This window comes from Neopsephotus bourkii, unplaced genomic scaffold (assembly GCF_033783945.1).
Source record: "Neopsephotus bourkii isolate Nb327-2 ecotype Australia unplaced genomic scaffold, CSIRO-AGI_Nbou_v1 NB_360, whole genome shotgun sequence".
Classification (NCBI taxonomy): Eukaryota; Metazoa; Chordata; class Aves; order Psittaciformes; family Psittacidae; genus Neopsephotus; species Neopsephotus bourkii.
The window spans coordinates 1,586,420-1,607,816 of record NW_026900866.1 but is presented as its reverse complement, the minus strand read 5'-3'; the positions used below and the strand labels follow the sequence as shown (position 1 = coordinate 1,607,816).

Below are 21,397 nucleotides of genomic sequence, written 5' to 3'. Positions count from 1 at the left end.
ATAAAACCAAATTCTGTGTATCTTTTCTTTAGAGATATAGTTTCATTTAGGTACATATTCCTTTGGATATATAGTTTCATAATCTGACTAAAGAAGTCTTAAAACTAAATGATTATGTTAAGAGCATTTCTCATACTCTTGGCAATAGTATAAATATCTTTAATGTGTTTTGTTTCCACTCTGCATTAATATTTTAGTCTGTGATTGTCTTCTCTTGACCTAAGAATTTTCATGTCTGTAATATCATAACAAATGTATAGAAACATTTCAAGTAAAATCTTATGTGAAATAAGCTGTATACTTTATATAGACAGGAAAAGTATGTAAAAAAGAAAAGGCAGTGATCTTAAAATTGCAAAACAATGGTAGGAAAACTTCTGTTGAAATTATTGTGGCTGAAGGCAAAAGAATAGAATCCTCATTAATCCAAAATTATTACTGTTTCAATCAAGAAAAAAAAAAGGGGGGGGGGGAGCCCAGCTAAAAGAATGCCCTGTTCAAATACTGAAGGGCGAACATATACTGTAGTAGATGAAAGGGCACTACATGTTTCATGGAAGGGGACATTCAAAAAGGTGCTTTGTAATGTATCCAAGGCTCTTATTTCAAGTTTCTGATGAAGATGAAATAGAATTCGATTATTACCGAATTTTGTGGTGAGCTGATATGGTAAGTCTCTTCTCATACTGAGAATATGATGATGCAGAGAGACTTGGATGCTGCAGTGGATGTCACACAGTTTTGGATTTACTTGGAAGTACACTTCATGATTAAGCTGCTCAAAAACTATCACGTGAGGGGATTATTTGCATTGGTTTGTGTATGCTAGTTATAAATACCCTGAAATATTTCTCTAGGTTTCTGTTTGTGGGTTTGTCTCATTAGGTTATTTTGTACATAATCTGTCATATTTTTGCCCATTTAATTCTGCTTTTGTTTTGTGTTCTTGTAATGCCTTAATGTCATTTGAACTGGATATCACAGTGTCAATAGGGTGAATTCCAGTTAGAAATTTATAGTCCTGTGTGTAGAAGGAAGAATAAGTCCAATGTATGTGTTTACTGGGGGGAAGAGAACTTTGGGGAAGAAATAGAAAGCAAGACTTTGAGAGCAACACAGTATTAAGAAAGAATACAAAGTCCGTGAAAGTACATTGTTTGCACTTCCTGCCTTTAGAAGTAACTTTGGAGAAATGTACAGACCTCAGCAGAATTATGCTAGGGTTTCAGTTCATTGACTGAGGAGACCTTGGTCTCCTGTTTGCTAATTTTAAATAGACTATGCTTGTCAGGAATTATTGACTTAAAACTAAATATGAAAAAAAATACTGCAGCTGTTAAAAGTTCTATATGAAAATAGTTTCTGGAGATGAGGAAAACTTATGCTTTTATTTCCTCCTTTAAATGATGTTTATGTAATTATGTTGCCCAATTACTTGTATTAACATACCCTGTACAGTTGGTATGGCTTTTCTTCGTAGTGGTTGCCATTACAATTTACACAAAACCATTCTCCTCAGACAAACATCTTCTGTATAAGGGTATTTTTAACAGGGTTAAGAGTTGTTTCTTGTGGAAAAGAATTATTCACATGGCAACAATTGTTGACCTTTTTTCTCTTTCTGTTTGTTTTGTTCATTTAGTCTGGCTAAAATTACATACATATTCATGTATTTTAATAAGAACAAAGCATTACTTTTGGATATTTTCCATAAATTTGTTCTCATAGGCAATTTGATAGACATCTACTGTAACTGTAATGAGGGAAGTTTGCAGTAAATCAGTCTGCCTGGTTTAGAAAACAAGAATTTATTAACCTATTTCCCAAAGGCCCATCATTACCTGTGAGATTAGAAGAAAATCGCCACTGTTTTCTGTTTTAGAGCAGGGGCATTTTAGAATCAGGGTATATTGTCTAATTGTTTAAAAATTTATTGTCTTTTATTAAAGTGAAATCAATTTACGTTGTGGTATTAATTGTGCGTAATGTTATGGACAGTCAAAAATTCTGGAAACCACTGAGCACATTACAATTAGGTTTTCCAACTGGGATTTTCTGTATTAACTCTGATCCACCAGTGCTAGTGCTAACTACAGAAGAGTAGTCAATGTGCAGGCTAACCATTGTGATTATGTATGGATAGCTTCTAGCAGTAGTATCAGTAAAGTGGTATGGCTAATACACCTTCCCTTAGTTGCTCAAGTATTACCTTAGGATGCGATGCCGAGGCCACAACCAGGTCACCTGTCGCTCCAGCGTGCAAGGCAGTATGTCAGGTTATGAGGCTAGCAGGATATGTGAGCTAATGTATAAATCAGGTACACTCTAGGCATGAATGAACTGTTAAATATATTTGGGAGAATACTTAAAATTCAAAATGAAGACTTAGGTTTTTCATTGACGTCCACAGAACTTCACCTGTACCTGCTAACTCTTTGTGTTTCATTTTCTTTCCCATTGCTTTACTGAGATGAAACACAGAATAAATATATACACTTGCTATAGGAACTGTAGAAATTTAACTTGGTGTTCTTTTTAGGGTTCATCCAGTAAAGTCAGATATTATCTTAGGATTTTATAAATATGTATAAACAGGAATATTTCAGTTATTTTTGTGCTAATGGAAAAGTGAACATTAGAAGATTCAAAGAACAGTATGCATTTTTTAATGTTCTGGCGTATTGTCAGTGCTCTGGAAAATTTGGGGGCAAATGTTTGTACACTGTGATACCTTGTCTAAAACACATCTGTTTCTTCAGAAGAGTTCTGTGGATGGGACTGTGTGCTTTGTTAAAGGCCATTTATAAAATCCCTTCCTGGCAAGGTCATTTTGAGTGGATCACACTTGAGTTAAAAATCAGATGACTTTTAGTCAAACACACACTGAGGATTTAAAGTTGCAACGTTTTCATTTTATGCACTGGTTTAGTCTGTGACTTGAACACTTCTGATATGTATAAGGATGTATGTGCAGACGCATACACGTTTGCACAGTGATGAGCTATGTTAGCTCTTAGAAATACCCTGTTTCAATACCCTCATTTCCCTCTGCTTTCAGAAACTTTGCAGACAGATAATTAATTCTGAACTAACAATTATTTGCTGTATTTAGCCTCTGAGTAAACATTTGAAATTAATTTTAAGGACACATCGGCTGCATTCCTTATTACTGGGCGGTGGTGGGAGTAGAAGAAAGTTTCAGGCTAATTGCAGCACATTGTAGATTAAAATATTCTGTGCCAATGTTTTTGCAGGACTTCCTGAAGCTGTTATTGTCATGACCAGAAATTACTATTTGTAAAGGGTTTTCTGTTGATTACTGAATACAGTTTTGTGAGTAAATTACCAGGGCTTTTTACAAACTCTGCCCTTAAGCTCTTCACTAGATACTCTACTACCCTACTTTTTTTGAGGGAGAGACAAATACTTTCTTCCTGAGAGCTCTTTTTCCCCAGTGTTCGTTAAGATGCATGCATTGTAATGTTTTTACCTGACACCTTCAGAAATAACAATATATGCAGAGAACTTACCTCCCTTTTTTGTTTTCACCTTTCTGTACAATGCCACAGGGTAACACTAGTTGGAAACAATTTCACCCCATTGATATTTTACTATGTTATGTCTTGATTTGATGCCCATCTACCACTTAATTATTAAGTTTTAGTTTTGCTGTTGCATGATCATCACTTTAACTCACTTCAAACAAACAGTGAGACAGGAAACCTTTAGCTTACTGTTCTGCATCAACTCTGAAATTTTCAGGCAGGAGCAGTACTGCACAGGAGGATGCTGTGATGTGGTATGTCAGCACCTTCCAGTCTGAACATGCTAACCTATATCACAGGGTTTTTCCTACTGATGTAGCAGATAAATATTCCCCTTTTTAAAATAAGCAGCTGCTCAGAGAAGTGAGAAAGGGAGTACAAACCAGGACTTTCAAATTCCTCACAGCCATAAAAGGTGGCTGTCTGTACTATGATCTTGTATAAGCCACTGTTGAACTGTAGTCTTGTAGCAGGCAGAATTTTAAGGAACAGAAAGATGTACTACTTTGTAGAAAGTGGGCAGGAAGAGCAAAGTACAGGAAAGCTGTGTCATTTGCTGAAGACACCTGAAACTAGTAAAAATCTTCTTTTATCTCCAAGTTAGAATTATCCTGTAATTGTACAGCAGGAATACTGCATGACCCCAAATGAAACCCTGTTGTGAAACTCCTATTTAATCCTGACAAAAAATCACAAAATAACAATACAGAAGACAAAATTCTCACATTTTGGCTGAAAAGTAAAGCAGAAATATAGGAATACCTGTAACATTTTTCAAGCCCACATTTGCATATGATGTGGATGTAGGCATCACCAAAAAATTGGGTTTAAAAGTACCCCCTTTTTTAGCATCAAGTTGCCATGAATTCATTAAATTACTTTAGATATTCTAGTTTTCAGTACGTTACTCTGTATAGCTAAATCTGATAAAGTTTACTTAGACTATAAATTACAGTAAGGTACAATACCAATTATGTTAGCCCTAACTAGAGGCTGAGTCATGGTGTAAGTTTCTTGGGCTGTTTTCATGTTATGCCACTTGGTCTAGATTTTTGCAGTGCCATTAAAGAGCAGCATGTAGAAGAAAGAGAGAATAACTTCAGAAACATGCTGTTCCTTTTGAGGAACCTTGAAGGATGAACTGTGAAATTGATGAAGTTCCACAAATGATTTTATTCTTTAAAAGTATTAAAAAATTGGGGAAGAATTGCTTAGTGCTTCACCAACAAAAATATGATTAATACTCAATACATAAATATGAGAAATATTGCGGGGATAGTTAGAATTGATACGGGTGCGCTAAAAGAAGAGACAAAGTGTTTCGATGAATAGGCCTTGGAAAAGTCCAGACTTCTGTGAGAGCACATACTTTTGTAGTAAGGCCATGTTAGACTCGACTGGCAGTATAAACCCACCTTAGCTGAAAAGATAAGTCTTTTACTTTGGCACGTGAGCATGATTTGAAAGCTAAATTTTGCTCACCTTACTCTTGTACAGTTCAGAACAGAGTGGCTACTCCTTGAGAAAGATGAGACAGTTTTTGTTTCAAAAAAAAAAAAAAAAAGGAAAAATAAAAGAGAGAAAAGGATAATAAAACAGAAAAAGAAAGAAAAATAACCAAACCAAACAACAAAACTGAGCCAAAGTAAATCAGGGTACATGCTTGCTAGGGTAATCAACTTAATATTTCAGTCAATTGTACATCTGTTTTAAAGCTGTAGTATGAGAGCAATCCTTTAGTTTCTTCTGATTCTGTTCCAGCAAAATGAAATCACTTCCTCTAAATAGAAATCTTAATTCTACACAAGCTATTTTCAAGATATGATTTTATCTGTTTCAACTCACATTATTAAGAAATTTCCTGTGACTTCTGGATCTCAGATTAATTCCAGAATACCACATCATCTAAGGCACTAAGTGGAATATTAGGAAACTGCACATTATTGTATCTGAAAAGGGTATTGAGATCTTGATTCATGCTACTGGTACTTCACAGTCTGATTATTATAATGTATTTAATTTTGATTTTCCCATCTCTCTTGAGAGTCACCAGCAAACAGTCCAGAGCTTCAGTCAGACTTCTTTTCTATTAAAGTTGTCACTAGCATAGCTCTTGAATTCGTTATAAGCTCTGGTGATGTGATCTAGAATACAAGCCTGCTTTTGACCTTCAGACATTGGTATGGCCTTGCTCAAACTTACTTTTTGACCTTTCTGTCTCCCGGCATTCCAAGCCCTCTGCTTGGATCATCAGCCAAGCTGACTTTCCTAGTCTTCACTTGTCACCTTAAAGTAATGGTTGCAAGTGTATTGATGCAGCAATGTCTTCACAGCCCCACAAGCTCCACTTCATTAAATTGGTTGTAATTTGAACTCTGAAACAAGATAGCATCTTGTGTAACTGTATTTAAATAAATTAAAGTAAGAACTGTGGTGTTTAGTTAGCGAAAGGTTGCCTTTATTTATTCTTATGCCTTGTAAGCAAATATTTTATTCTTACACCTTGGATAGCAAATAATGAACTTAAAATACAGCATATACTATCATATTGTGATATAAAAGCACACTGATGTGAAATTTAATGGTGCAATTAGCAACAATGTTGTCTATGTTATTCATAAAGCTTTTGCAGTATTTTATACTGCCTCTTAGTTATTAGTATATTGGTAGTCCAGATGATTTGAAGTATAATATGATGGTAACTGTTTCATTTCAGAAATGTCAGGGCTTTATGTATTCAGTCTTTATTTGGCATTGCTTTTCCTTCAGAGTTTACAACTGTGCAGATTTTGCTGCAACATAAGCTTTTCCTCACTTTATAAGTTCTTCTGTGAGGTATGAAAGGTATTCTTTTGCAATATTCAAGATCTAATAATGGGTATTGCATGTTTAATGCAGCAGAGTTAGCTGCCCTCAGTTTTTTTGTTTGTTTATTTTCTTTCTGCACAGTCACCTCTTGTTGAACAGAAATAAAAGGTTCAAGGCTTTTCAGCATCAGTTTATAGACAGCTGTTTAAAAATAATGAGATATTGGGCTCAGGGCTGTCTTGGCAGACTCATTTATTTCTGTTCACCTTTTGTCAGAATTGCAGACAGAAGACATTCAATTAAAACTTGTCACCTGTTGCCTGTGACCTAATTTGTGTTTGTGAGTGTCACAGATTAGGATACTGAGCTTCATAGGGAACCATTGAAACATGTAAAGCGATGGTGGTACTCTTAAGCGTTTCAGGCTGCATTTTCTCCATGTGAACATCTTTGTTTATGGACCATTCTTCAACAGAAATCACTTGGGTTAAGAAATAATAGAATTTATTTATTTACATGAAATCTCATTTGCATGGGAAAACGAAGTGGATTTTCTTCATGTTCTTTTATGTTTTAATGCATAAATGACAGAGCGCAAAAATTCAGCGTGTAGATGATTAGTTAATGCAAACTTAGTGTTCTTTTCAGGAGAGGTTGAGTACTGAGCTGTGTAACACATCAGTTCTATAGTCAATCTGAAACAAAACCCCCAACCTTTGGGCTTTAACCAAAGAGATTTTTATTTTCAATTCCTGTGCAAAAATTTGCCCTTCTCATCTCCTCTTCCCAGGACAAAAATGGATTTTTCAAAGTGTTGTTTACATTTGGTTGACTAGAAACATTTTCAACATAAGCAAAACCTGAAGCATGGGGTAGAAACACATGTTCCATGAAAGAAGTATTTTTGATTTTTCAACCTGGAAAAAGTCACTAAATGCTTTAATTGGCCCAGTTCTTTTTTTAGTAATAAACTGTTCATTGTGAATCATTGTTAAATTAATCAACCTACAGGAAAAGAGCAAGATAGATATTAAAGTAATAAACATTGTTTTGCCTTTCAGGCCATTATATGGGCCAGTTAATGATCTGAGTTGTTTCATAGGCACCTCTTGAGGACAACCAGTTTACCCCATATTAACAAATACTTTTTGGTACTGACTGCATGTAAGGTAGGAGGATGAACTTCAGACTTCCTATGCTGCACCAAATAATGTGTTTAGTAGCGCAGATAGCTATCAGAAGACAAAACACTAAAGCCTTCCCCTGCTAATTGTTAATTCAGGTGTAGATCTGGAAAGCTTTACTGTAAGTCATAGCTTTTGTCTTCTTTGATGCCTTAGAACTCTCTTTTCAAAATATTACCTACTAATGGACACATATTTTACATCTGTAGCCGAGTTTTTACCTGCATATGGTATTATCCAGACGCTTCGTAAATTCATTTCAGAAGCTCTCTGGCATCTTTATAGTTCAGCACATAAAACAAAGATGCAGGTCCAGAAGCAAAAATAGCTCATATTATCTTTCTTCTTCATGCTGTGTTACTTCCTGCTTGTTTCTTCTCTATTGAGAGAGGTCTTTTGTGGTTTAAATAAGAAGGATTTTTTCCAGTATGAATCTCTCAGACTGTAGGATTAATGCACTGGCCTCACACTTCTCTAATCCAAAACTACAAAGACCTACTGAATTGTCTGAAGAGTAACTAGATGACCATGCATTCTTAAATCTGCATACATTATATCTCCATTCATGGTGCAAAAATGAACTAGTTTTCCTGTTCTGTGTGAATAAAAGCAAAACCCAGGGTTCATAATATTTACCCAAGCTTACTCAGTAACCTTACAAATTGGCACAGTATGTTCAAGTAAACTGGAACACTCCATCAAGATACTGTCCTAAAAAATGGCACCAAAACAGCAGCAGTGTAGAAGATACCTGCTTGCTATATCTCTCATGTAGGGGGGATGGGAAGGGAGCAGAACATGAAATTTCTTTAGGAAGTCAAAATTGTGTTTGATGTACTGGAAGGTACAGAGGGAGCTTTGATTACTCAGGTATTAGTTCATATTTCAGTGAATTAGATTTATTTTTTCTGAAACAAAAAGCTCTCCCCAATTATAAGTACTAGTCAATTTCTTACAGGCAGTCCTGGTGTTGGTAGGTCTAGATTTGAAAGATAGGGCTAAAGCCTTCCAAGTTAGACTGAGGATTTCCGGGAACTATAGATCTCTGTGAGAAGGATAAGAATGTTTGTGGAACAGGTAGACAAATGAGCAGTAGAGACTTGTAACCAGGCTAAGAAGGAGGGGATGAGAAAGGAAAGGTAGATTGTGAAGGAGTAATTAGTATACTTGGATATGTATGGAATGGCTTGGATATATGGCTGTATGTATGTATGGCTTGTATATGTATGGGAAATGAGATGTCATGGTTAAATAGGATTATCACACTAAGGTGAGGACCTGAATTGCAAAAAGAATGATATACTGGGGTAAGGGCAGTCTTTTTTATTATATAGCACTGGTCATAGTGGGTACCTGTCCCACATGAAGGCTTCAAGGCAATGTGAAGAAAGGACTACAGAATAGGAATAATTAATTGGTGAGAGAGCAGCAGATGAGGAACTACAGAGAAAATGGAGAGTTCAGTTTGATTATGTTAAGTTTGTTCAGATTGAAATACCTGGTAGGTAGCTCATTTTGTACATCATTGATAGTCTTCACTTATTTTTGTGCAAGATTGTCTTGGCACTTTATTTTTACAGTAAGTGCCCAATATAATTTTGTTGTGTGTCATAGAAATCGTGCAAAGCATATCATAGACATAGCATATAGAAGCATATCACAGAAATCATGCAAAGATTGCGTGAGGAGCCAGGAGGTAAACCTTTTTTGTAGAAGCTTATGTAGTGACTATATGACCTTTGTATTTCCTTAAGGACAGCTGGAGAAATTCTTACGTTGTTAAGTTATGTGTAAATGCTTTCTTTTAAAAACGTGGCTATTCCATTGATTTACATAGTTTCCATCTCTCCATGTATTACACTTCTAGTCTAATCCTTATCTTCCAAGCTTTGTAAATTGCACTAGCATGTGTGACTACCCATCGCTCCTGAACGGATGAGTCCATGAGCTTGTCTTAAGATGTAAACTGAACATGTTTACTTGACTGTTGGAAGTAGCTGGTATCGTAAATGGTAGCAAGCCTGTTCTTTCCATTTGTCTCCTGCAGTCATCCCTGTTTTTTTTCATTAGGGCTTTTGGGTTTGTTTTTCTGTTAAAGAATTGGAAACAAAACTAAGCATTGGGGAATGTTTAGAATCAACTTGCTTGTCTTCAGTGGAGCTTCATTCAGTGACATTAATGGCTGGTTTAACCTTAAACAACTGAAATGATAATAGGTACAGTGCAAGTTATTTGGAGATGTGTCACAAGTTTATACAGGTGAACTGGATGTCTGTCTTTTCACTTTTTGAGGACTGATGCAGGGAGTGAACTGAGATGCTGAAGACTCTGGCAAGCCACATGCACAGCAGAGCCAAAGCAGAGGCCTCCTTAACTTCTCCCTTTATGCTAGCTAGGTGCCACAGCACCCTCCTCAAGTTGCCTGAGTACAGACTATGTGTTGAATTACAGCAGTTACCTCTGATCAAGATGTTGAGATCCTCCTGCCCAAATTAAGATCTTTGTGGACAAAATTGGTTTTCTTCCTTCCCTCTGTTTTTCTAACAAAGAAAGCATCAGCTATTACTGTTTTGAAAGCAGATAAATGCATCTCTATGTTGGGGATTCTCTCATGCAAGCTGTAGGAGTTACAGGAGAAAACGCATGCGTATACACAGGAACCTCAGGATTTCATTTTGCTACCTGCCAAACGCCAAATTTTTTATGGATGTCAGATGGGTATACTTTCTTAAGTGGTGTCTTCTATTATATTTACTCCCATAAAGCCCCTTAGGAAGTAAAATACCAATTTTAGTGTGATAAATCATCACAAATTGATTCTAAACTAGCTGGTGGATAAAGAACTGGCTGGATGGCTGCACACAAAGAGTTGTGGTCAATGGCTCAATGTCCGGCTGGAGACTTGTAACGAGTGGTGTCCCTCAGGGATCGGTGTTGGGACCGGTCTTGTTTAACATCTTCGTCACTGACACAGACAGTGGGATTGAGTGCGCCCTCAGCAAATTTGCCGATGACACCAAGCTGTGTGGTTCGGTTGATACGCTGGAGGGAAGGAATGCCATCCAGAGGGACCTTGACACGCTTGTGAGGTGGGCTGATGCCAACCTCATGAAGTTTAACCATGCCAAGTGCAAGGTCCTACAGCTGGGTCGGAGCAATCCCAGGCACAGCTACAGGCTGGGCAGAGAAGAGATTCAGAGCAGCCCTGCGGAGAAGGACTTGGGGGTGCTGGTCGATGAGAAAATGAACATGATTCAGCTTCAGTGTGTGCTTGCAGCCCAGAAAGCCAACCGTATCCTGGGTTGCATCAAAAGGAGCGTGACCAGCACGTTGAAGGAGGTGATCCTGCCCCTCTACTCTGCTCTTGTGAGACCTCACTTGGAGTATTGTGTACAGTTCTGGTGTCCTCAACATGAAAAGGACATGGATCTGTTGGAACAAGTCCAGAGGAGGGCCACAAGGATGATCTGGGGACTGGAGCACCTCCTGTATGAAGATAGGCTGAGAAAGTTGGGGCTGTTCAGCCTGGAGAAGAGAAGGCTGCGAGGAGACCTCATAGCAGCCTTCTATTATCTGAAGGGGGCCTATAGGGATTTTGGGGAGGGACTCTTCATTAGGGACTGTAGTGATAGGACAAGGGGTAACGGGTTAAAACTTAAACAGGGGAAGTTTAGATTGGATATAAGGAGGAAATTCTTTCCTGTTAGGGTGGTGAGGCACTGGAATAGGTTGCCCAACGAGGTTGTGAATGCTCTATCCCTGGCAGTGTTCAAGTCCAGGTGGGACGAGGCCTTGGGTGATATGGTTTAGAGTGAGGTGTCCCTGCCCATGGGAGGGGGGTTGGAACTTGATGATCTTAAGGTCCTTTCCAACCCTAACTATTCTATGATTCTATGATTCTACTTCGTAATAGGACTAGGAATGAGAAAAGCTTAGGAACTAAACCAATGGTAACCTCTATATCAGTTTTATTGAAAGGGTTATACACCTCTAATTTATAGTCTCTTGGTATTATGTTGTCAAAGAATGCTTTCACCTTAGAATCTGAATTAGTTATGTCGTAGATTTAGGTAATTTTAAAATACAGTACTGTTATTCCCCAGTTCCTTAGTGCATTGATGATGTATAGCTGTGCTATTGTAACATTTATCTGTATTTCCTCCCATTTCAGTACGAGTGGCTTGAATATGTATTTCAGCAAATACAAAAGAGGTAGAAAAAATATTCATCTCGGTCAATTTATTTTATTTTAATTTAAGCTTTTGTTCCATTACTTTCTGATTAAACATACTTCTGTCTGATGCTATCCATCTTTTCTCACTATGAAATCTGCTCCCAAGCAGAAAGAAGGATGGCATCTGAATTATGCAGAAATAATTTTCTGTCTATTTTTCCTCAAATGCTGGCCAGTCTTTTTCATAATCCCACCAATATTACATGTGGCTTCTTCTAATGCTCTGTGCATTTCTGAATGCTCAGCTGTCAAACCTTGCTCTTTGCTGTTTGTTTTTTATGGCGGTATATTGTCCTGGATGTCATGTGCTTCAGGTGTAGCTCAAACTCCCAATTCAGGGGTGAAGAACACTGAGTTATCATTAGGTCTGAAAAGCTTTGGACTATCAGTTTTTAAAGTGGTCTTGTAGTTCCTGCATTTCCAAGTGTAACTTTAAAAACAAAAATATAACCATGCTTTCTTGATTGAATCACCATGAATTGTCTCAAATAGGTTAGACCATAAATCAGTCACAAGTTTGGTAGTAATATAGGCAAGTATCATTTATAATTATACACTGACCTGTTTGGGTATGCAATCAGTTGGGTTTATTACTTATATAGTGTGATACACAGTATAACTGGTAACATCCAATGAGAAATGTAACTGAACCGTAGAATCAGATAGGTTGGGACAGACCTTTAAGGTAATAAAGTCCAACCATTACCCCAGTACTGCCAAGGCCACCATTAACCCATGTCACTGAGGGCCTTCTGTGGGACCAGAGAGTTTTTGGCATGGTGTTTATGGCTAGTTGGCAAAATGGCTTTTATTCACCAAAACCCAGTCCATCCTCTGGTTTGTGAGGATGAAAGAGGACTGACAGATGTTTCCTGGTAACTAGACTGTTCTACCAGTGCAGGTTCACGGGCAGCACTTAAACTCTGTTCTGTATTCTCCTCACTGTGCACAGAAACCTTAACTTCTTTCGTGGTGGATTCTCTGCTCTTCAGAAGCCAGTTGTAGAGGTATTTTCTGTGAAGGGAGGTATGAGGGAGATGGGAAGTATTAGAGTAGGGCACAATAATGGCAATAGAAAAGATAGAGGGAAGAGAGCTAAAATAGACAATGAAAAGCGAAGTGAGAAAGTGAGCTGCACTTCATTGCATCACTCAGACAGATCATTGATATTTAATGTGTTCTTGTGTTCTTGTCTAGTTAAATCTGCGTCATAAGACAAATTTTGTACTTGGTATTTATTACTTGTCCTGTTGCCCTGCGTATGTGCCAGGTTTTTCAACTTCAGGGTTATGTTACTACTTGGTTATACTGGCATTTGTCCTGGTTGTCTGGAAATCTGCCTGGGTGACTCAGAAGGAAATAAAAATACTTCATTGTTTTATAGAACCTGCCATCTTCTCCCCCCCCCCCCCCCCCCCTTTTTTTCATTTTGTCTATGAGAGCAGCTATAGCTTTTTTCAGGAAGGTAAACTCTTATCTATCTGTACAAAGCAGGTAGCAGAATGCTTTATTGAAGCAATGAACAATATGGAGGTACAACACGAATGTTATTTCATCATCGATGACATGTAAATGTGCGGCCATGCAGTTTCTTTCAAACCCTCATGGACCATTTTGGGTCTTTAAGCCTTGTATATGTTCTTATTTTGCTAAGAATAATGTTCTGGCCATGCTAATCCATGTTAATTAAGAGCATTGGTTTTGACTGTCTAAAATGTATACAGCACTCATTGTTTCTAAATCTCCAATTCTCTGTACTTCACAGTGTTAGCCTTGTGTATCCATGGCGCTTATTACAGCTTTGAACTTCTGCTTCTGGCAAAGACAACTTAAGATCAAACCCTTTCAAATGGAAACCGGATTAACTGTTAACTGTTTTAATGATATGTAAAAATTAATAAATGCTTTAAAATGAACCGGAAATTGTGTTGTATACTGAGTCTTGCATATGTGAAAACCTAAACAGCTTGCAAATACTTTTAGTGCTGCTTTCCCTTGCTTTCTATAATTAATGTTTTGAAATAAGCCAGTATTTTAAATGAATATTGCAAGTGAGGAGATACAAGAGTGTTACCTGACAGGCATCCTCATAGTATTTTTAATTAAATGCTTGCTTATTTTTCCCAACATAGGTGTCCGCCTAGACAGAGTACGTGGAGGTCGCCAGAAGTACAAGCGCAGAATAGATGCAGAGAATAGCCCATACCTGAACCCTCAGCTAGTTCAGCCAGCAAAAAAGCCATGTGAGTACACCAGATATACGGAATTTCTCTTTTACTACAAGCTATCAACTCACAGCTCTGTTTGTTAAGCTCCTTCTGACAGGGACAAGGATTTGGTCAGAAGGTATTACCATGAACACTATATCCATTTAGCTGTTAACATAATTCTGTTTTGAATATGCTCATCTTTCTGAACTGGAGTTGAACAAAGAATAGTTTTACAAGTGGAAGTGTATAAAAGCATGGTTTATGCAGTGCAAATTTTATATTTACAGGTTATCTTTATTTTCAGTGGCACATAAAATGGTTCATACTGTCCTCATTAGTTCATTGAAGCTTCTCGTTTCAGATTTCACAAGAATATGATTTTTGTAGTTTTCACTAACTAAATGAGTTTGACTGCTCAACCTCCCAATGAAAATACATTAAAAGCCTCATTAATTTATACCTTTAGATTAATACACTACCTAGCATTAGATTAAAACAGCAATATGGCACACTAATAACAAGCATAGATTGGTAGTTTGGACTGTAGTACCCTCATGGATTTTTTTTGTTATGTTTTAGTAATGTCCTTGATTGTATCTCACCAGGCTGAAATTAAGAGAGAGATGATCATCTCATTGCTAAAATACAAGTTCCATCCTCTTTGCGATTAACTAAAAATAGTTAGGGGTTTTGCTTTGCAGCTTATATAAACTCAAGCAGTGACTGTACTAATTCCATGAAGTAAATTTAATAGCATTATAGCTGTAGTGCAAGAGGCTAATGTATTACCCTGCAAAGGCATACACACTGTATCAAGTGTTATAAACTCTTCCAAATGAGAATACATACATCCTGTTGCTCCTGCTGAGAAGTTTCATTTGATCCTAAACTAGAGAAACAAGCCAGAGAAGTAAGGAGGCTGGACTCCTTTTCTCCCATTTGCCTCTGCTCCTGTGCCTCTGACAACACACGTCAGTTTTAGGCTCTTGAAAATATCTGGCTGTATGGAAAATGGAACTTTTTCTGTTCATGCTGGTAGCGGTTGGACTTGATGATCTTAAAGGTCTTATCCAACCTAGTTGATTCTATGACTCTATGTTCCCCAGCAGGGGACAGTGCTGTGTAGAATACATTTGAGCATATGGGGATCTGGAGAGCAAATAAACAGTCTTTGAACTGTAAGTAAAAGGGCATTTTAGCTGTGTCAAAGAAAAAACAGCCAGTTTTACATAAAATTAAAGCTTAAGTGAACATATGGCATAGTTTCCTTTTGCCTTTCCAAAAAACATTATGCTGATTATATTCCTTCAATTGTCCAATCTGGCATCTTCTATTCAGCCTCCATAAGCTGTCCCAGTGTTCTGTAAATACAATCTAGGGCTGCACTAAGCAGATTTTGCACATTATAATAAAAACTTTTTGATAATACAATAAAATTTAATAAACTCTAATGCTTAATTTCATTAGAGGTTTAGTTTTCCTGGGTGCACAGATTGTCAGTTTTTCATTTACTTGATACTGTCATTGAGTAGAAATGTTGATAGCTGGGCATTCCAACAAAGCCAAGACCAAACAGGCAAAAAGAGTAAGAGAATAAATCCAACCTCAAAGTTCCAACCCCTTTAATATGAACAGAGGTTAGTGCAGGTGTACTGAAAGGCAAGAATCTCTGCGTAAACCCAAGATTACTGCAAAGTAGTGCATTGCATTACCTTTAAGACGATAACTACACCACTTTCTGTAAGCTCAGTTTGTCTGAGATACCTAACCTCCTTATAAGTCATTACTCATTATCTCCCTTCCCTTTCCTTAGCTCGTCCAATTACAAACATTTTTGTACCAAACATTTACAAAAAAAGAATTTTCAGATCCTTGCTAGATGACTGTCAAGACTTCAAACAGTTGAATCAATTCTGCGTGCAAGTAGCCTGGGAGATTTTGTGGACCCTGGCAGATAGTTTGTGTATAACAAGGCACAGGAATGAAAATTGGGTTCTAGAGATTCGAATTAGGGAATCGTTAAATAAGATTTACCTAGAAACAGTGCTCATGGCCATTCAGTTCCCTGAGTAATGGAGCTTTCTGAGTACATTCAAAATCTTCTATGGTCTACACTAGTGCATGCACCAATCCATGTAGCTTTTCCCTGCATAGGAAAAAAACAAGGGTTTGGAGGATCTCTCCTACACCTGCTTCTGGTGTCTATTGCATTTTCCAGCTTCACCATGGAGTCTAATGGCCTGTCTATAGCTCTTCTTGGTTGCAAAAGTAAAAAGAATTTGAGCCTTTGCAAATCCGGAGTCAAAATATACAATATTCCTAAATCATCTACAAAAAGCCATTGGTGAGGAACCTAATAGAAAAAGGAAAGAGGCTCTTTGACTATTTCCTTTGTTCTGAGGAAAAAAATCCAGAACATGGACCTGTGAGTGCTTCTTCATTCATTTATCAATGATTATATAACCACAAAGTTGAAGTCCTCAGCTACATATGTTTTGCTGTTAAGAAACTCTCATTTATTTATCCTTTTCAATGCTGGAATTTTCAATACTGGAATTCTGAAGAAGCAGTGTTATCTTTTCTCACTTGAAAAAAATAGTTTTCTGGGTGAAATTAAACAGTATAGGAAAAGACTGTTTAAAAAATAAGTTTTGTGCAAAGGCTGTTTGCCAATATAAGTTAAAACTACCATCTGTCATCTTTAAGTAAGAATAGAATTCCTAATTAATCAGTTTGGTAATCAGTAGAATATTGAGATCAAGAATTACTCCATTGGCATAGTTCCTGTAGTTCATATAAAGCATGAATATATCCCCCTTGTAATAAAACATACCTGACATGATGGTTTCTGGTTGGCTCTTGCACTTACTTTATGAAGGGCTAACATAAATCACAACTTCTGGCACACAAATTTGGAATAAGGCAACACTTACAGAGGTGGTGGATCAGGATTGAGGAGTCTGTGTCCCAAAAGACCAGTAAAGTGTCAGAAATCTGAATCAAGCTGGTACTGGATGGAAACCTGTCATGGGCTGGTAGGGAGCCTCTCTCACACTGGGGCAAGTCACATGCCAGTCAGCTTCCTCTGCAGCTCTGTGTGGTACATCCTGTGGCTTACATGCAAGAGGGGAAAGTGGTCTAATTCTGGCAGCTTTCTCTACAGTCAGAGAATCAGTCAGAGAATCTTTTCACAGTTGAGCCCCATTTATATCAAGCCCTTTAACTCTGTCCTAATAAAGAGAACAGATCTGTATAAATTCACGAAAGGGTGCCATTTGGGCTTTAAATTCTGGTGGTGCATTTGGGATCACAAGATGTGGCTACCCTGAACAGTAAAAAATAAGTATATTGGAAAGTACTGGAATGTATCCTGTAGTAGGAGGCTTAAGGAATTGGACCTTTTCTTTGTTTTTAGTTCTGCCTTCTAAGAGTGACAAATCAGGCTTTTATATAAAGAGATTTCCATTGTGCCTCCACATGGCATTAATGCTCATTTTATGTTTATCCTACTTATGGAATATAAAATAGCAACACTTTTGTAAATCTTCCAGGCTCTGCTACTCTCTTTTTTTTTTTCCCTCTTTTTCTTATAATTTAATTGATTATTCAAAATAGATTTCTCAAGTCACCTGAATGAAAATACAAATATTAAACACATGAATGAGAATGCTATATAGATAAAAATAACCAGTGTGTGACTATGATGAAGTATCATTCTTTGCACAAGACCAGTTTTCTGAGTTCATGTCTGCATCTATTGATAGTTTCCTTAGTTTTACACTCTTTGTTCTCATTGGTTTTAATAGCTATTCCTGACTAAAAATGAGATAATTAGTCGATTTTTGTACTTAGGCTAGATTTATACACGATTCTTAATTCAAATGTTTCACTGAAAAGCAGATACAAGACAACACCCAGCTTTTCTCACAGCATAGGCTCCAAGGAGTACAGATTACTTCCTAACATTTCAGTGGGGAGGATACCCACAATAGAAGGTGTACAGGATAATGAGCACTGAGAAAGTCCTGGGACCATTGCAACAGTTTAACAGTGACATCTAAAATAAAGAACTGGAATTGCTGACAAAAGTTACAGATTTCAGTGACTGACTAATTGCTTATTAATGGCTCAAGAAATACACCTGCCTTTGGGGATGGGGGTATTGCATGTAATTAGAGTGGGGCAGAACTTTTCTATTAACACAGTCCAAAATACATTATAATGCATGAATGTTTTTCTACAAAATTATTAAATTCTACAGAATAATATTAGGAGGTGATCAGGCATTGTACATTCCATTACATTTATTATCTTAAGGAGATACATGTCTAGATTGATAAAAATCATTAATGGATCAGAATTATTTGTGCTGTGATAAAAATCATTAGTAGATCAGAATTATTTGTGCTGTGATGCTTTTAGAAGACGGTTAAGTGACAGTACAGTTTAATTAGGTCCAATATCTTAAGACAAATTCATGTGCACTTTGAAATATGAGCCATGTGTTTGACAAGTGGAACGATGCTACTGGTGATCTTGTACTGTTCTGGACCATTTTTGCAGATAACAAGATTGTCTCCCATTTGCTGGTGGCTGAACCAGAGAAGATCTATGCTATGCCTGACCCCACTGTTCCAGACAGTGACATCAAAGCACTTACCACTCTTTGTGACCTGGCAGACAGAGAACTGGTGGTAATCATTGGATGGGCTAAGCATATTCCAGGTATGAAAAGTATTTATTGCAAACATATGACATACAGAAATCATTCATTGGGTTATTCTGTTCTGGTAAAAGTTACATTTTGTTCTTTCACTACAATGCATAAAGTTTTCTTAAGGCTCCAGATGATTCACATAGGATGTTGGTTACATGATAATATATTTTGCCTTAAAAAATATATAAAAAAATAGTATTGTTGCTGTGAGTGTTACTATGTTAAAAAGTTTTACGTGCTGCTTAGTGAATGATTTTTTTCATGTATTACTTCTACTAAGATAAACTCACCTTCCTCTCCAGAGCATTAGCCTGCATTACTATGAAGGGTAGTGTAAGTCCTTTCCTCTGTACTAACCTGATCCAGCAGTAGTTGTATCTGAGTCTGGTTCCTCTATTACATAAATGCAGCACTCTCTTATACTGACCACAGGAGGTTCAAAAATTGACTTACATGTTGGCATGGCACAGAGCAATTGTTCTTTTCACTGAATGAACTGAATCATACCAGCAATTCAGTAGAAAGAACTGAACTGTACCAAAAGGTATCTTACAGCTTAGTACTCCTTGGTCTGCATGAGATGGGCTGCGATCTACATCACATAAATGTGTCGATATATAAGAGCTGATTGGCACTCCTGTTAGCAAGAAAAGCAGGGGTCTTCAAAAGAAGAAACTCAGAAGATGAGCAATTTCTTCAGCTAAGATTTCAGATATATTCTGTTTTCCCCCAGTATTTATTCTTGCTCTGTGAGCTAGCAGACAAACTTCTAGAGCGTCTCCAAAGGTTCTAAGTTTGTTACTTTTCACAAATGGTAAATTCACACAAAAAAGGTTGGCTTTTTTTCTTGTTTCTGAAGGTACTTTTCTACTCCAGCAGAGGAATGAGCAAATTTGGTGTGTTTTCATCAGCTTGCTAGTTTTATAGTTTTTATAGTGGACCCTTATTGAGCATAAGAACAGATAACCTTTAATTCCTCTGAGTAATCAGTCATCCTCATTTTAAATGTGATTTTGGGATACTTGAATAGTAGAATAAGTAATCTAGTCAGTTTTATGTTTATCAGAGTTAAAGGTCTTTTATTTCTGGTATCAAAAGAAGTCACAAAAAAATAGTCTTCCAGGTTTTTTCTCACTTGTGCTATCCAGCAAAAGGCCTCAGTTCTTCAGGTACATGCTTTTAGGTATATTTTTTGATACATATAAACACTAAGAAAGCATAAGAATAAAATAACTTGTACATTATGGAGCATTATTCTACTTTAGATAGAAACAACAATCTGCAAACTCTAAAATAGTCACTATGCCATGCAATTGAAACACAGTCATTTCTCTGTGCCACAAATGGTGTATAAACAAGCTTTTGTACCACAAGCAGTGTTTTTCTGGTACAGTTAACTTATTTTTGTCTCCTTAAACTAGTTTGTCTTTATGCTTCGAATGCTACAGTAATTTCTTTAATCAAATTGATGGAAGTCCCTTTCCCAGCCCACACTGAAACCAATTTATTGGTCATGATACGCCAGCTATGTTGCTAACAGTCGTAACGAACTGTCAGGCAATATCGCAGTGAAGCTAATTTGAAGTCATTAGGTGTGCAGCATTCAGGCAACAATTTGTTACAGTGGTTAGGAACACAGCTGACATTTCTGAATGGCTTTGTTCAGAGCAGTTCTAGATGAGCCCAAGCAAATTGTAAACTCATTTAAACATCAGTCTGTATTATAGTAGATACTTTATGTTATGCTGGTTGCTAATAAAGCACCCCAAGTTAAGTAGAAATTAATTAAGTAGGTGAGTTTGGGTTTCATCTTTGGAAGATATCTAGATCACCATAGCCAAAACAGAGTAGGTCTCAAAAAAGTCAGTTGTGCTCCGTAATAGTTGCAGGGGAACTTCAGCTGGTTTTATTTGTGAATATATTTGTAGTTTTGATTTGGCTGGAGTAGGAAGATCGGAGTGATGAGACTGAGAATACTTTAAAATAATGGCTTTGGTTAATGTGGAAAAAGTATTGTATGATGTAAACTGGCCTTGAAAATTTAAAGTCTTCACTGAGCTATTTGAGGAACATCTTTTTTTCCCAGGAAGCAGCTTTTTATTACAAGGTAAACTCAAAACCACTCCTGCTGTGGTAAAGTCGCTTGCTAAGTTTACTCACCTGACTGCGTTTAAGAATGAAAAGGCAAAAAAGACCATCTTTTTATAAGCCTTCTGGTAACGGGGCAGTGATAAAAACTGTGCTGGCTCTCTGCCAGTTGATCACAAAAATCGGAATGCAAAACTGCAAATGTGATGAGCTTTTGTAGCTCTGTTTTGAACGATGGAGCACTGCTGAACTTGGACTGCCTGTGCTCAGCTAGTGTCTGACACACAACAACTTGTAGAAGAGTTTGGATTGGTGCTAGCTGACTGTTTTCTAAGCTAACATATGTTACTGTGGGCAGAAACAGAACAGAACTGGGAAAAGGACGAGTTGGGAAATGGGTGCAGATTGCATAAAAGTTCACTGTAGCTTGGTGGATTAAGTAAATCCTTGGTATAAATCTCTTGGAATCAATTAATTATACCAGTAGTGAATTTGTGCCTAGCACCAGCGAAGCAGCAATCACCAGATCTTTCTTTACTGTACTGATTTCTTAAGGTTCAGTATAATTAAAGGCCCTTATATATCAGGTGCTTAATAAGTAATAAAGATCT

The 21,397-nt window shown here is 37.1% G+C and overlaps 1 protein-coding gene across 25 annotated transcripts in view; it reads left to right on the top strand.

The window, feature by feature from the left end:
- ESRRG (estrogen related receptor gamma) overlaps window positions 1-21,397 on the top strand; it is a 405,523-nt gene that overhangs the window by 338,503 nt on the left and 45,623 nt on the right. For all 25 annotated transcript variants that reach the window (XM_061348551.1, XM_061348560.1, XM_061348565.1 and 22 more), the window contains 2 exons: window positions 13,904-14,014; window positions 18,545-18,706. In XM_061348551.1, the coding sequence (XP_061204535.1) occupies window positions 13,904-14,014; window positions 18,545-18,706 (273 nt within the window). The remainder of the gene's footprint in view (window positions 1-13,903; window positions 14,015-18,544; window positions 18,707-21,397) is intronic.